The 16,992-nt window shown below is 36.4% G+C and overlaps 1 protein-coding gene, 1 long non-coding RNA gene and 1 other non-coding gene across 4 annotated transcripts; all 3 read right to left on the reverse strand.

Annotated features, from left to right (window-relative positions):
• TRNAK-CUU lies at positions 1,858–1,930 on the reverse strand. Its single transcript has one exon. It is a non-coding gene; the product is annotated as a tRNA-Lys (tRNA).
• LOC18777169 lies at positions 2,711–5,743 on the reverse strand. 2 transcript variants are annotated; one of them, XR_002271691.1, is made up of 3 exons: positions 5,291–5,740; positions 3,358–3,469; positions 2,711–3,206 (listed from the first exon to the last, which is right to left on the reverse strand). It is a non-coding gene; the product is annotated as an uncharacterized LOC18777169 (long non-coding RNA). The 2 variants fall into 2 exon arrangements; XR_002271690.1 differs by having other exon boundaries at positions 2,711–3,469; positions 5,291–5,743.
• LOC18778059 (methylsterol monooxygenase 1-1) lies at positions 7,852–11,418 on the reverse strand. Its single transcript, XM_020563957.1, has 5 exons — positions 10,826–11,418; positions 9,853–10,175; positions 8,728–8,875; positions 8,606–8,638; positions 7,852–8,264 (listed from the first exon to the last, which is right to left on the reverse strand). The coding sequence occupies exons 1-5, from the start codon at positions 11,153–11,155 to the stop codon at positions 8,190–8,192; spliced, it is 909 nt and encodes a 302-aa protein (XP_020419546.1). The 5' UTR covers positions 11,156–11,418; the 3' UTR covers positions 7,852–8,189.

Below are 16,992 nucleotides of genomic sequence, written 5' to 3' on the forward strand. Positions count from 1 at the left end.
TTAGTAAGTATTAACAACGTATCTATGTATAGACACTTAATTAATTTGGTGAGTCGAGAATGGTATTATTATTAGTATAAAATTATTGTCATTCAAGATTTGATTCGTTAATATTATAATCGAAACACATTACGTGACGTCAAATTATCCCACACAAAATGAGACTTGTAAAATATGTACTGGATCATACATACACTTCTACAAGAAAACATACACTTTGACCAAACGCATGGATTAAAACATGGAAAGATGCATGGTTGCTGAAGTGTTGTAGTCTCCGAACTCATTCACTGGGCATTATTAACTTTACATTGGTGCAATCTTCTTTTGTTTTCTCGTATTTTACAGTAGTGCAATCACTCTCATATACTTTGATTATTTTTCATTTTTATTATGCTAGCTAGACAAAAAAATAATAATATTAAAATAAAATGAGGATAATGCGATGTGTCGTGACTAGTCGGGATATTCGTAGGATTTATGTCCCGATATAATCCATTAAATAGGTGTTTTTTTTTTCTTTTTTCTGTCATGAACTTGGAAGCTTGAAAGAAAACTGAAAGGATTCAAATCCAATTTCTATTTGCCGTATTTATTTGCAAATCGCAATGTTGTCACATTTCAATTATGGTTATGAGCTGGAACCTTCCAAAAGTTTTTGTGTAAACACCAAAAAAATTATATTGTTGTTTCCTCTTGAAGCAAATAGGTGTTTTGCCCGACAAAAGGTTGAATTTTGTGTCCAATATGAGGGTTAAATGTTTTTACCGCTCTAATTAATTGAGCTATTCCAGCTGATTATCTTAGTTTTTCATATTTTCTCCAATTCTATTTTTTTTTTCGTCAATAATAATTTCGTTTAGTGACGTCTAGTTATATTTGACTGAAAAAAATCCTAAATTTAAATCCACGTAGAAGAGTTTGTAATACTATAGAATAAAAATAAAAGTCTTATTTTGTTTAATTGTCGGGCTGAAACTAGGTCAAGATCAAAACAGGGCTTTGAAATCAATTTTGTGTTGTTAATTATGGATAATGGTTTCTAATTCCAATTGATATATTATGTTGTTAGATGATGAATGTAAAAAATCAATCATACATTTACAGAAAACATATTCATTTTAAAAGTCCAACAACATACCATCAATCACTTATAGTTGTTGTCAAGAGATATCCATCCATGTGTTTGTGTTTGGTTAGGAACCTAAATCCATGACGAAAGTGAGGAGAGATACTAGGATACAACCGGAGATATATATATATATATATATATATATATATATCCACATGCTGGTAATGATTAGGTGAGGGATCAAAGCCATGTGTAAATGGCAAGGATAAAGAAGCTGACATTCCCCTAATGATTCTTCCAGAAAAGAAAAGCCATGGAATCTAGGAAATGATGAGAAAGCTAATTTCGCAAATTCACCTGCTCTTTAAAAGTAGGGGAAAAAGAAAGAAGAGAAGAAAAAAAAGCATTGAAAGCTGAAACTTATTTTGCAATTAGAAACAGCTGGCGGCCAGATGAAGCACATGATTGATTGCAGGGGCCACTGTAATGCGTTTAGGTGTGAGTTGTAGTGCTTTACTTCAACTCTGAGAAGAGAATTAAGATTTTGTCTGCTACAGATGAGATGATTACCTGATGGGTTAATTAGATATGGACCTTGATTAGCGTCTGATTATTATAATGGAAATGCAATTTCTATTTCATTTTTGGAAGAAATAATGAAAAAAACAGAGAAGAAGAACGAAAGAAAGAAAGAGAAGAAAAAATTCGAAGTTGTAGCAGGGAAGACTGGGCAGCATGGTATGAGCCGAGAATGGCGGGTTAACTTTCAAAAAAATTATACTTGGCGCCCACCGTGGGGCTCGAACCCACGACCACAAGGTTAAGAGCCTTGCGCTCTACCAACTGAGCTAGACGGGCGATGTTTGATTAGACACCGCATTATTCTTATTAATAGGAGTCCCACATAATAGAAATTTACACCTTAAATATAGGGTTGTTATTGATAATATCACCAAGGCCTTTTGAATAAAACCTCACACCTATAATAACCAAAAGAAATATATTGAATTTAGATGGTTAAATTGGGGACAATATCAGTGTTAGTGGGTGGGCCTATGTGGTGTTTAGTACTAGCATTGCATAGTGTCGGTGGGGTAATCCTACGAATGTTCGACCATACCCACACGCATTAGTGTGCTAGTATGGGTGGTGGGCCTATGTATTGGTTCAGTGTACTAACACGCATAAAATGAAGGCCCACCACTGATAGAACTGAGGCCTTCTGTAAATTTTTTATTCGCATCCTCATCTATTTGTATTAAATTACTTATTAAATTACTTTTCCAAATTTGCCCAAACAAAATTGAATTATTTACTACAACATTGAATTTATCTAGAAGCCCCAAAAACATAAAAACAGTTGTGATTGCTTTTGGTACTCTTTCAAAGTCCAGCATCTTCCAGAATTTAAAAAATCAATCTAAATGCGGTGTCTTCAGTCCATATACAGTTGCATAAGCTAAGTTAGAAATGCTATACAAGTTTTAAAACCTTTTCAGTAGTTTTTTTTTAAAATTGGATATGGCACATGGACTTGAGGCTTCAAATGCCATAAGCCCACATGGCCCATTTGGCTTTAACAAATCGATCACCAGGAGCATACAATTTCATAAACTGAAAGAGAATGGCAAATTGAGATGTGTACATTTCATATTTTGATTTCATGCTCTAAAGAAACACCGGCAATTAAATTTCGGGATCACAAACACTGCACAAGTTCATGATGTTATAATTTGAACATACTGCCAAAAACACAAGTCTGGACTCTGAACCTTACAATCTAACTGATTTTGAATCCCATCCCCCTCCCCCAAGCTACCCAAAATCACAACTCTGAAAAACCCAAAGTTAATCTGCTCCTGAGCCACTAAAAGCTTCTACTTTCCACCCTAGCATGGTGATGTCAACTTGAAAATCAGAGGTTTTGTAGAGTTGTCACCAGCGAGAACAATACTGAAAGGGCATTTCTGCAGGCAAGGTTACGCAGTCTCCGTGCTAATCAGATTTAAGATCTACAGTAGAATTATTATATGAACCACTGTTTTGGACACCAAAACTTTCCACTTTCAACGGATATGGATCACCGAGATTGGTTAGACGGGAGAAACAAATGCAAAATCCAAGATAAAAAGACCTGTCATGCCAATTCAATTTTATAACTGACAGATGATGCACGGTTGGGGTCAGAGGCGGTTGCCTAAGACCGTAAGCAAAATATGGGGAAAGCGTGAAAGTAGTCCTGGAAGCAACTAATTGTCTCAGGAGAAAAGGTTTTGCAGGTTTACCTTCATAAGGTTCTTCTTCTGATACCAGTATCCCTGTTGGAATTGATCAAGCTTTGTCCTCCAACGTAGTGTTGGTAATCGTGGTACTCAGCACCACCAGGGGAAGTCATCACTGTATAATAAACCATAGATTATAACTTGATCCGCATCAAATACAGTGGTCAAACTTCAGTGCACAACATACAAAACAAGCATACAATGAGCAGATATTGAGAAGACGCCATACAGTTCTTGAGCTTCCTAAAAAAATTATAAAAATAAACAGTATGGAATAAGTCATCACAGACTCATACATGCAATCCAAGCAACTACCCTGAATTCATAGATTGTAGCGGTCTAACTAGCACATACAAGTTCTAAGGCTTCCTCCTCAGCCAACCCACTAAGGGACTAATGTAATACCCTATGTGACTGAACTAGCTCTTTATCCACAAACATTCCACCTATAAGGTGGCAGAAGCCTCACTAACGTAATTCTCTAGCCTTAACCAACAGTATGCAGTTAATCTCATGAGTCCTTCACCATAGCAGTTAGTCCTTCCAAAAAATTACTTTTCATTTTTTATTTTAGATCCGTAATCACCCCCAGTATTTGGAGTAACTTTCAACATTACAGGCAACCCACCACATGCAGCTGTGATCAGATACAAGTAAGACAATCACTTCCGGCAAAGGATTTTTTTTGGTATCAGCCCTTTCCCACGTCTCTCTCTGAAGTGCTACCATAGTGGCATAAGGAAAGTATACATATCTGAATTATTATGTTAACAATAAGGCTTATACAAACCGATCAAAAATAACATTCAACGCACAAAAAGCTGACTCAGAAACCAAAATTCATGTACTACCTCTAACAGATAAACCAAACGCATGTAGTGCTTGTATAAAAGCTTGACGATCAGCATTTAAGCATGAAAGCTGATTTGATAAAACTCAGCAACCTCCCTTTGAAGAATGTTTTACAACAATTATGGTGCTGAATAAGACATTATTGACCAACATTCAACCTATTTGCTTTTTTCCCAAAAAATTTATTTGTCGATGTGCAAATGATTACTTTTGCCAGATCATTAGGAGAAAAAGGCATTATTGTACTGATCCTAGACCCCATCATTAAAGTGAAGGAACTGTTTAAGATCCTTCAAATTAAAAGTACTGAGCATAGAATTCTATTAGTAAAGAGAGAAAGGAATTCCAAAGTTGTCATTATTCAGTCACAATCAGCTAACGAAGAAAATGACTACAAGCACCAAAAAACAAAGAGCAAAATGCAGCATGTGCACCCGCTGCGTGTTTTCAATGGCCTCAATCTGCTCCACGACCAGAGTGTGACCATGTGGCCAGGAGCATATGGTGCTGCAAACCGAAATGGAGCAGTGTACTTATGTTGAACTCTGTGGATTTTCTCATACCCCAATTTGCTATGCAAAAATCTGTGAATGCAGTCGTTGGTATAATACCAAGAAATAAACTAACAATTGGAAAAGCTTCTCCCATCCAGAAGGCAATGGCAATCCCGTTCGAATCCCTATTATCTGCTTGTAAACAGAATCTAAGCATATTCAAAAATATGCCCAAAGAGAAATTATTACAGGAATTAGAGGAGAGAAAATTACAAACTTTAATCACCCCGTAATTGATGCAGGTATGCTAAGAATAAAATACATAAATAAATGCCCAAAAAATGTATTCTGAGGCACAATAATCTCAAAAATGAGGAAATCCCCCCTCCCCCCAAAATCCTATTACACAAAACCTATAAAAGATACAAAGATAAAAGGAACTAACCCATTTCACAAATTCAATCATTTTCAATCATTTTCAAAACCATGCAAACCCAATTCACAAATTCAATAATTTTCAGTATCCCGCAAACCCAATTCCACAAAGTCGCAGATTGGAATTCAATGAACCCGAAAGACGAAATCCGAACCTGGATAGGAGGGTAAGAGACGAGCTGAAAATAGCCAACAACGAGAAGGAACATGCGCATAACATCCTTGTAGCACTTGAGCATTTCATAGAAGGGCAATCAGACTTTGGGCTGGATCTTGTAGCTGTCGAGGCCGGCCCATCTGAGAACCTCTGCGAAAACGAGAGGGAGAGGGACGACGGAGAAGATGACGAAGAGGAAGAGAATGTTGTCGGCCAGATAAAGCACATGATTGCAGGGGCCACTATATGTATGTAGGTGTAAGTTCGACTGTTCGAATGGTTTACTTCAACTCTGAGAATGAGAATCACTTAGGAAGGAAGAAAAAAAAAAACTGACGAAGAAGAAGAAAGAAAAAAATCGAAGAAAAAGAGAGAAAAAATAAACCAAAAAAAGGAAAAAAATTCGAAGTTGTAACTTGTAAGAGGGAAGGCGGGGCCGCAGGGCATGAGCCCATTAGGCCATCTCCATCGCTTCAGGCTGGCCCAGGCAAAAGGCAGGAACAAGCCCGAGTCCACCTCCAGCGCGACGAAACCAGCCCGGGCAAGCTGCGGGTCCCACGAGCCCGGGCAGGCCCAAGGGCAAAATTCGACTGGGCTCGAGCCCGAGTTTATGCTGACGTCAGCGCCGTAAATTCGATTTTTTTTTACCGTTGGCGCGTGTAATACACGCGCCAACGGTAAAAAAAATTTGACTGACGTGCGCTGACGTCGTCGTGACGTCAGCACCAACGGTTACATGCCACGTGTCGGCTCTGGGTGGCTCCGATTGAATTTTTTTCAGAAATCCTACGGTTCTCATTTTTTTGGCCAAAAAAATTTAAAAAAAATCCTTAAAAATCAGAAAAAATTCGAAAAAATTCTGAAATTTTTTTTAAAAAATACCAAAAATGTATGTATTTTTTCCCTATAAATACCTAACCATTTTATCTACTTTCAACACCAAATCTTCATACAATTTCTTCTCCATACAATATTTTCTACTCTCCACTCACATAATTCATTTTTCACACCAAATCTCCATACAAACTCATCTCCTTCCAATATTTTTTACTCTCTACTCATATTTTCCACTTTCCACACCAATTCCATATTTTACTCTCTACTCATATTATCGGAAATCTGAGATTATAATTTTTATTAATGAATATCCGAAAATTTTATCTGGAATAAGACACGTGGTAACCGAGATTCACATCCGAAAATCTTATCCGAAAATTTAATTACAAAAGATTATCAAAATTAATGATTTAAAGTATAAAAAAATAGGAAATAAAGTACAATGAATAGTAATTGCCCTAGACTTGCCCTAGACTTTGCCCTTGTGGGTGGAACCACAAATGGCAAGGCTGACACTATTCACGTGAATAGTGTCAGCCCTTGCTTGCCCTTGCCTTAGACTTTGCCCTAAGGGGTGGAGTTGCTCTTACCATGGGTCCGACAAGGATTTTCAAAAATTAGTCTCGTCCACAGCCGCGGGGATCGAACAAACGACCGCGCGTTGTGAGCTTCGCGTGGAAACAACTGAGATACACAAGCTTTGTTGATTAATGAACGCATTATTCTTTTTTATAGAGTCCCACATCGGGAAAGAACAGTAGTAATTTACACCTTAAATATAGGGTTGTTATTAATAATAGCACCAAGGCCTTTGGATAAAACCCCACACCTATAATAATCAAAAAACAAATATTGAATTTAGGTGGCTAAGTTGGGGATAATATCGGTACTAGTGGTGGGTTTATGCGGTGTTTGGTATTAGCATTGCATAGTGCCGGTGGGGTAATCCTACGAGTGTTCAATACTAACACCCATTAGTATGGGTGGTGGGCCTATGCATTGGTTAGGTGTACCAACACCGCATAAAATGAAGGTTCACTACTAATAAAACTGAGGCCTTTTATAAATTTTTTATTCACATATTCACATTTTTTCGTATAAGATTACGTGTCTTTTTCAAATCTGGCCAAATAAAATGGGATTATTTACTACAACGTTGAATTTATCTAGAGACCCCAAAGACAAAAGGTTACAGTTGTGATTGCTTATGATACTCTTCCAAAGTCCAACATCTTCCACAATTTATGTTTATTCAAGCCACTGAAGGCAATTGGATCACATAACTACGGGGCCTTTTCGCCATAGCCATCTTTCTCGCTTTTAGAAAACAGTTTAACCAAAAGGCGATGAAAACATTATAAGCTGGAAAACTTTATGCGTTTAGAACTCCAAAAAATAATCTAAATAGTGTCTTCAGTCCATACACAGTTGCATGAAAGTTGGATGAGCAATGCTATAACAAGTTTAACAACCCTTTCAATAGTGCTTATTTATTATGCGTTTAGATTTAGAACACCAAAAAATAATCTAAAGAGTGTCTTCAGTGCAAACACAGTTGCATAAAAGTTGGATGAGCAACGCTATAACAAGTTTAACAACCCTTTCAATAGTGTTTATTTATTTTATAAATTGGATATGGCGCATGGACTTGAGGCTTCAAATGCCATTTGGCATTAACAAAATCGATCACCAGGAGCATAAAAGTTCATAAACTGAAGAGAATGGCAAATTGAGATGTGCAGATTTCATATTTTGATTTCAAACTCCTGCTAAAGAAACACTGGCAATTAAATTTCAGGATCACAAACACTGCACGAGTTCATAATATTATAATTTGAACATACTGCGAAAAACACAAGTCTGAACTCTGAACCTTACAATCTAAAGTGATTTTGAATTCCCCCCCTCAAGCTACCCAAAATCACAACTCTGAAAAACCCAAAGTTAATCTGCTCCTGAGCCACTAAAAGCTTCTACTTTCCACCCTAGCATAGTGATGTCAACTTGAAAATCAGAGGTGTTGTAGAGTTGTCACCAGGCAAGGTTACGCAGTCTCCGTGCTAATCAGATTTAAGATCTACAGTAGAATTATTATATGAGCCTCCGTTTTGGACAGCGTTACTTTCCTCTTTCAACTGAAATAGATCACCGAGAGTGATTAGAAGAAAGGGACAAACAAATGTAAAATCCATGATAAAAAGACTTAGTGCATCAACGCATGAAACTAGTCCTAGAAGCAACTAACCAGTTACCAATTTCTGCCTAGAAGGGTAAAAGAAATTCACTAACTAAATCACCTGTACTATTATTGGAGAAAAAAAATATCAACTGGTTGCATTGATTAAATACATGTTGAGCTATATCAATCAGAGTCTTGATTTCCCATATGTTCAAGAACTAAAATGTCAATCATGCTCAACCAAGATGCCACAATACTTAATTGATAATCTCAGGAGAAAAGGTTCTGCAGGTTTACCTTCTTAAGGATCTTCTTCTGATACCGAAATCCCTGTTGGAATTGATCAAGAGTTAATGATTGCCAAATAAATCAGTTAAGATCATTTGAGAAGCAAACGCCACATCAAGATAGAATTTTACCTTGTCAGTTCCATAAATGAAATCACAGTAGGTGAACACTGAAGCAAAATTGCTCTGGCTTTGTCCTCCAACATAGTGATGGTAATCATGGTACTCAGCACCGCCATAAAATGGGATATATTTTGTGGGAGTCCAGGGGAAGTCATAACTGTATAATAAACCATAGATTACAACTTGCTCCGCATCAAATACAGTAGTCAAAACTTCAGTGCAGAAGATACAAAACAAGGATACAGTGCAGATAATGAGAAGACACCATATGGTTCCTGAGCTCCCTAAATTTTTTTTAAAATAAACCATATGGAAGAAGTCATTGCAGACTCATACATGCAATCCATAGCAGTTAGTCCTTCCAAAAAATTACTTTTCATTTTTTGTTTTAGATCTGTAATCACTTCCTATAATCAGAGTAACTTTCAACATTACAGGCAACCCACCACATGCAACTGAAATCAGATACAAGTAAGACAATCACTTCCGGCAAAGGGATTTTTTGGGTATCAGCCCTTTCCCACGTCTCTCTCTGAAGTGCTACCATATTGGAATGAGGAAAGTATACATATCTGAATTATTATGTTGACAATAAGGCTTAAGCACACCGATAAAAAATAACATTCAAAGCACAAAAAGCTGACTCAGAAACCAAAATTCACGTAATTCCTCAAAAATATAAACCAAATGCTTGTAGTGCTTGCATAAAAGCTTGACGCTCAGCATTAATGAAAGTTGAACTGGAATATCTTAAAAGTTCATTTGATTAAACTCATGCAATTTCCATTTGAAGAATGTTTTACAACTATCATGGTGCTGAACAAGACATTATTGACCAACATTCAACCTTTTTGCTTTTTCCCCCAAAAATTTTATTTGTCAATGTGCAAATGATTACTTTTGCCAGATCATTAGGAGAAAAGGGCATTAGTGTACTGATCCTAGACCCCATCATTAAAAGTGAAGCAACTGTTTAAGATCCTTCAAATCAAAAGTACTTAGCATAGAATTCTATTAGTAAAGAGAGAAAGGATAGGAAGGAATTCCAAAGTTGTCATTATTAAGTCACAATCAACTAAAGAAGAAAATGACCGCAAGCACCGAAAAACTAAAAGCAAAATGCAGCATGCGTACCCGCTGTGTGTTTCAATGGCCTCAACCTGCCGCAGTGCTATCCACGACCAGAATGTGACCATGTGGCCAGGAACCATTGCCGGACCGAGAAAAGATGGGATACCAAGTATCAAAATCTCAGCCCAATGAGCATATGGAGCTGCAAACCCAATTGGAGCAGTGTACTCATGGTGAACTCTGTGGATTTTCTCATACCCCCATTTGTTATGCAAAAATCTGTGAATCCAGTAGTTGGTATAATCTTCTACCAAGAAATAAACTAGCAATTGGCAAAGCATCTCCCATCCAGAAGGCAATGGCAATCCCGTTCGAATCCCTATTATCTGCTTGTAGACAGAATCTAAGCATATTAAAAAATACACCCAAAGATACATTATTACAGGAAATACAGGAGAGAAAATTACGAACTTTAATCACCCTGTATAGGCACAATAATCTCATTAAGAAAACTGAAAAGCTTCGTAAGAGTAACCCTTACGTTTACATGAAATGAGGACATTTTAGACTAACCCTTACGTTTACATGAAATGAGGACATTTTTTCTCAAAAATTCACATCCCTTAAGTTTTACTACACCCAACCACACAACCCACAACACACCCCCCCTCGCGAACACAAATCCCATTACACAAAACCCATAAGAGATACTAAAATAAAAGGAACTAACCCAATATATTACAAAACCGCATATTCAAAATTCTTCAAAACCACGCAATCCTAATTCCACAAATTCAATATTCTAGGAAACCCCGAAAACCCAATTCCAAACATCCACTACTTTTCATAACCCAGCAGACCCAATTCCACAAATCAATCATTTTCAAAACCCAGCAAACCCAATTCCACAAATTCAATCATTTTCAAAACCCAGCAAACCCAATTCGCAAATTCAATATTTTTCAGAATTCCGCAAAACCCAATTCCACAAAATCGGATATTGGAATTCAAAGAACCCGAAAGAAGAAATTCGAACCTGGACAGAAGGGTAAGAGACGAGCTGAAGAGGGCCAACAATGAGAATGAACATGCGCATAACATCCTTGTAGCACTTGAGCATGTCAGAGAAGGGCAATCGGACTTTGGGCTGGATCTTGTAGCGGTCGAGACCGGCCCAGCTGAGAACCTCGGCGAAAACGAGAGGGAGAGGAACGACGGAGAAGATGACGAAGAGGAAGAGAATGTTGTGGAGGTAGAGCACGTAATCGGACTTGGAAGCCGAGTAGTTGAACCACAGAGTCTCGGCAAAGGTGAGGTTTCGGCCCAGAGCCGAAGCGGCCTCCTCGAGAGTCTGGTAAGGCAGCATTGGAAGGTGCCGATGGTTCTCCGACGAGTATGGTCAACGCCGGCGATTGGCGATGAGCTTGAAGGTGGAAGAGAGAGAGAGAGAGAGAGAGAGAGAGAGGAGGGGGGAGATTAGGTACACTTAGCTGCAGGGGTGTGGGCTGGAGGAGGTTGTGTTGGTTAAAATATGCGGGAATTTTAAACAACCTTTTAGAGAATCGCGCAGTGGGCGGCACACAATTATACTGACAGGGATGATAATTTTCCCAACTAGTAAAACTATTTTATTTTTTACTTTATTTACTCATCAGTGGTTTCATTTCTATAAATATGATTGCTAAATATTGAGATCTATGTTGATTAGCAAAAATTACGTGTGCAAAATTGAAACGAAATCAAAACGGAATTGAGATAAAGATGCCGTATTTTTATCATGTTTGTGTATAAATGGAATTGCCGAGCTGACACTTTTGTGACACAAATTAACAAGTTGTCATGTAAGTTATATGAAAAAACATAACCGTTGGTCCATTTCTCTAAAATTTAACAATACACAAACTATATGCTATATTATCAAACCGTAAATTATTAGCATTTTGATGAATTAAATGTGAAAAATGGTTAATATAAAGTTTTGAAAGATTTGAATATCAATAACGGGGCATGCTATAAAATATTTACTGCAGAAAGAGGATATGTGGACCAACATGAGCCTGAGGAAGATCATGTTACATGTAGTGTAGCACTTGAAATGATGTAAAAGTCAGTCTGTGAGTGCGGGTGGCTGGAGATTTCTGCAGCTCCGTGGCTTCAAAAAGAATGTCGTATCTTGGTTGCGCCACGTCAGCAGAGGAAGCACGTGACATGCATGCATGCATGCTAACTTTGAGACTTTTGAGTTGGAAATAAAAAAAAAATCATTTTGGTTGCTTCTAGTTGTGCACTAAGGAACAAGGGGGGAGGTCGTAACCAACGAAGCAAGATCTTGTTCTTATTGAAACAAGCAAACTTCAAATCTTATTATATTTCCAATGTTTTCTATATGCATGCCAACCCATTTATTTTCTGCATCTCATTGATGGGATGAAATTGGTTAAAAACCTAGCGGTAGGGATTAAATTAGTGATAAAATTTAGTATAAAGATTAAATTGGCAGGAAAAAAATATTTAGGGTAAATATTTCGACAAACGTGATATTCAAGGTGATTTTCGGCAGATAACCCTTGATATTTTAATTTTCTTAATTTCAAGTGGGGCAGATTGTATTTATGGGGAAAAAATTGCAGGGAAATGTTGATCGATGGAGCGATGATAAAGACTAGAGAGTATACAAATTCCCTTAAAAATTAGGTAAAAGTGGGAACTATGTGTGGTTTTATCTCATCAACTCATTTAGTTGACTCATTAGATGATAATCACGTAACATTATTCAAAACATAAATATGGAACTAGAGAATGATGAGATGATAACAAATAAAAGGCTTCATTTTCTAACATGTGGTTTTATTAACGATATATTCTTGTAAGATAATACGTCATCAACGATCTGACAAAAATATTTATATAAAAAAAAAAGATTATTGATATTTCGGTATCTCTTTATACATGTGTGGTAAAGGATACAAAAGTGGATAATGAAGATCGAATTTGAGACCTCTTACGAACAAAGTTCTAATAATATTTTGAAGAGAGCTTTATCGAACAGACTATAATGATAAGTTAACACGCAGGCTTTGGATTCAATTAAAGTAATAATTAATGTAATTCGAAACCCAACTTTACTCAGTCAGCATTCGCTGACCACGTTGTAAAACCCATGAATGATTGTATTGAAACATAAAATCGTGAATCAAGGACTTTGAGTCCCATCCCACTCATCTAATCAGATAGCTGATTATGAACGATGCAGATTAATAGTAGCATAACATAACCACACAGTATTGAAATAAGAAAACAACTTTATGAAAAGAAGAAATATAAGTCGGCTGATGATCATGAGAAAGATAAAAACCCTAATGCTCATCCGAAGAAAAAAACATGATTTTACTTTAACCCACCCCCCACTTTCTCACTTTTATTCAGAAGTCATTATTTCCTTTGATGTTGAATTGAAACTCGAAAGTTTGCTTCATAATGGATATATGTGCAGAAAACGCAGAAAACGAATGGAGGGTTAAAAAAAGAAGATGAAGCATGAGAGCATGACTACTTTAGTGTGTGAAAATGATAGTTTATTATGGAGGACACCACCTTTACTTTGCAGCTGCATTTCCATCATTCAATTTGTTCTCTCCAAGTTTCAAGTTACATCTCTCTCTCTCTCTCTCTCTCTCTCTCTCTCTCTCTCATACCTCAAAAGTTCATATCTTTACAAGAATCTTACCAAGTCTACTTTCTGATTTTTATTCTAATGGTTTACTCATACAGTCATAACTTGTACACCTGTAGTGGGAGCACATATATAGTTAATACCCTTTTAAATTATTAATTAGCTGTGAAACGTGAAAATTTCCAACCTCATCCACATGTTGTTGTTGTTGCAACAAAGCTTCTCGTAATGGATTACGTAATAAACTGTTTGGTTTAGTAAAATTTTGAGTTTTGAATTCTACAACTGAAACCTAATTTAATTTAACCAGTTTGGTTTGGTTTTGTCATTAAGTAAGTTGGATCGGTTGTATTGAGATTGCGATAAGAATGTCGACCCCTACAAAAGAAAACTTACGTACACTAAAATATCACTGTATTCGTATCTCAAGCCAATTATACACCAAACACCATGACATTCCCGTACCATGGAAAATTATTCTCCAAATCCATACCTCCATATTATCTTCATCCGTTGAGTGAAATCAATTGAATGGACAAAGGACAAAATTATGTCAAAGTAGGCATCAAGTTGGGCCAGAGCTTCACATTGTGGTGTGATCGGCCCCCACCAAAGCACCATTGATCAGTGGTACCATCTCTTCCTGTGTTGAAGTGGTGATGGTGATGTGACGTGTGCAAATGATTTGTTGCGTGGACTATCTTGACTCTAGCATGGGAAAGCCGACCTCTTTTTCTTATGCCTTGTCGTATATAATGCTGCATAAGATCATGATCTTTCATCAACTTTTGCTAATCCATGCTGATTGATTAGTAAAGCCATGCCATGTGACTGTTAATCTCCATGCTTTCCTCAAAAGGGGTTTTGGTTTTAGAATCAAGCGAGTCATTCTAGTAATTTGCTCCTACGACCATCTAATATAAATGTTCTTTTCAAGGTTTCCACCATCATGATATTGAGAATCATTGTGGTCATTTTTGACCCAAAACTTATAAATGCCCCTTCTCCTTCCTGAATTTACTTGTGCGTGAATCATGAGTGACACTTGGTCAAATTTGGACTTGCATGAGAATCTTTTTGTAATAGCCTTTCATCCGCTACAACTCAGCTAGCACTTCTGAAAAGAGAATTTCAAAATATTTCTCCAAATATAGATATTAATATTAGTGCACATATGGATTGATTGAGTTAAAATTCTGGCTTAGTCACTGAGTGCAGTCTAATTAAAAGAAGGTATGCACTTATTAAAATCTTATTATTAAAATTAAACACATGCTATTTTTTAACTGAATTATATTATCATTAAATACTATCACGTGACAGAGATATCCCACTAAAATTTTTCTCTAATATAATGTGTTTGTGCTTTGGAGACTCAAAATAATTGCTTGAGGAGGTCTCACTTTTACATAAGATTGAATTATGTGGACAACGGTTGGATTGCTGGAACAAAAAACGGTTTGGTAATATTCCAAGACGACTTAAACAGGTACGCAATGTAATTCAAGCAAGAGGATGGTCTTAATCATACACTCTGTCTTGCTATTCTAAATGGGAAAATGGAGCTGGATGGTCTTAATCATACACTTATCTCTCTTATTCCAAAGAGACCAAACCCAAAATTTGCCAGAAAATATCGTCTAATCTGTTTGTGCAATGTGGTGTATAAGATCATTACAAAATCCATTGCTAATCGATTGAAGTTAGTCTTGCCGTCAGTGATCTCGCCTTCTCAAAGTGTTTTTTTTTTTTGCCTGGGAGATGCATATTTGATAATATAGTAGCTGCTTTTGAGAGTTTGCATACCATCAAGCATCAAAAGTTTACAAGAGCACCCAAAATGGTTTTGAAGTTGGACACTAGTAAAGTCTACGATCACATGGAATGGTTGTTTCTTAAGAAGATTATGGAGAAATTAGGGTTTGCACCTTGGTGGGTGACCTTGATCATGAAATGTGTAACCTCAGTTTCTTATTCAGTTTTATGGAAAGGGCAGTCTTCTACCATTTTTAAGCCACAACGAGGACTGCGACAGGGAGACCCCCTTTCTCCTTTTTTATTTTTATTAAGTACTAAAGGTTTCTCAAGTATTTTGAAACAGGCTGAAACGCATGGAGCTATTTGTGGTGTGTCAGTAGCACAGAATGCACCTTTTATAACACGTCTACTCTTTGCAGAAGATAGCCCTATTGTTTGCTCATGCAATTCCAGCTCAATGTTTGGCTTTAAAAGAGATCTTTACTTTATATGAAAGACCATCGAGCAAAAAAAAAAAACTTGGAGAAATCAGCTATTACTTGTGGTCCTAACTTAGAACCTGCATTACATGGTATTATTGAGTCTATTCTTCCAATCCCGGTGGTTCCCTTTCATGAGAAGTATCTTGGTTTACCGACAATAGTTGGTAGGAATAAACGCTAAATTTTCTAAAAGATGAAAGACAGATTAAGAACGGTGCAACAAAGTTGTAAGGAAGGAAATCCAAAATTTGATTGCTCAATTTACTTTTATTTATTTTTATATTACTCAATTTACTTAAGTTTACAATGTAAATAAAGAAGTACTCCTTATTTGTATTCAAATAAAAATACTAAAAAATTAAATTCCCACCAAATCAAAATATGAAAAATCGGTTTTAGTGCAAAATACGATTTAGGCTAAAAATGATGGCTCATTAAGTCAATATATAATTCATACTAAAATCCCATAAAATCAAGTTTGCTTATTTGATGTGTGAGGAATAAAAGCCGCTAAAAAACATCTTGAGAAAATGATTATTCCAAAAACCCATTTTTCATATTTAGTCAATATTTTTACATAAAACAACTTTTCATATATAATATGAATGCATGAAGGAACCTAAGGTCAATCTAAGGTCAAAACTCTTAGATGTTCAATCCACTATGGTGTTAAACCCTATTTGGTTTATGTTAAAACTTATTGAAGATTAGTCTATGGAGCTATGAACTAGCTTGGTTTACATGATTGAATGTTTATTTTTATTTCTAGAAAGACTATAGAAATTGTAAGTACCAAAAAAAATAATCATTAAATTTTAAGCCAATAACTTTAGCTAACCCACCTGTTGAAAAATTCTTGGTTTCGCCCTTGAGGGATAAGGGAATTCATTGGCTAAAATGGGAGCATTTATGCAAGGCCAAGGATGGGGTTTGGGGTTTAGAGATATACAAGCTTTAAACTAAGCCATGTTGGCTAAAATGGCATGGAAAATTCATACTTAACTACATTCTCTTATTTGCTAAAATATGAAAACTATGAGAGAATATTTGTTTGTGGGAATTTTCTGTGTATTCTTCTCCTTGTAGGAGGTCATATTTATAATACAACGAAACCTGAATGGGCAAGTAAATAATAAATTCCTAAATCTATTTGCAGTAGGAAATCAGGAATTAAAGTAAATCAATTACAATTATAATAGGAATTCTTGGTGTGTAAGGAAAGTAAGTCAATATCCACAAGTCACGCCAACACTCCCCCTCACGTTGGTGCATAGATGTCACCAATGCCCA

The sequence above is a fragment of the Prunus persica genome, chromosome G5 (genome assembly GCF_000346465.2).
Source record: "Prunus persica cultivar Lovell chromosome G5, Prunus_persica_NCBIv2, whole genome shotgun sequence".
Taxonomy (NCBI): Eukaryota; Viridiplantae; Streptophyta; class Magnoliopsida; order Rosales; family Rosaceae; genus Prunus; species Prunus persica.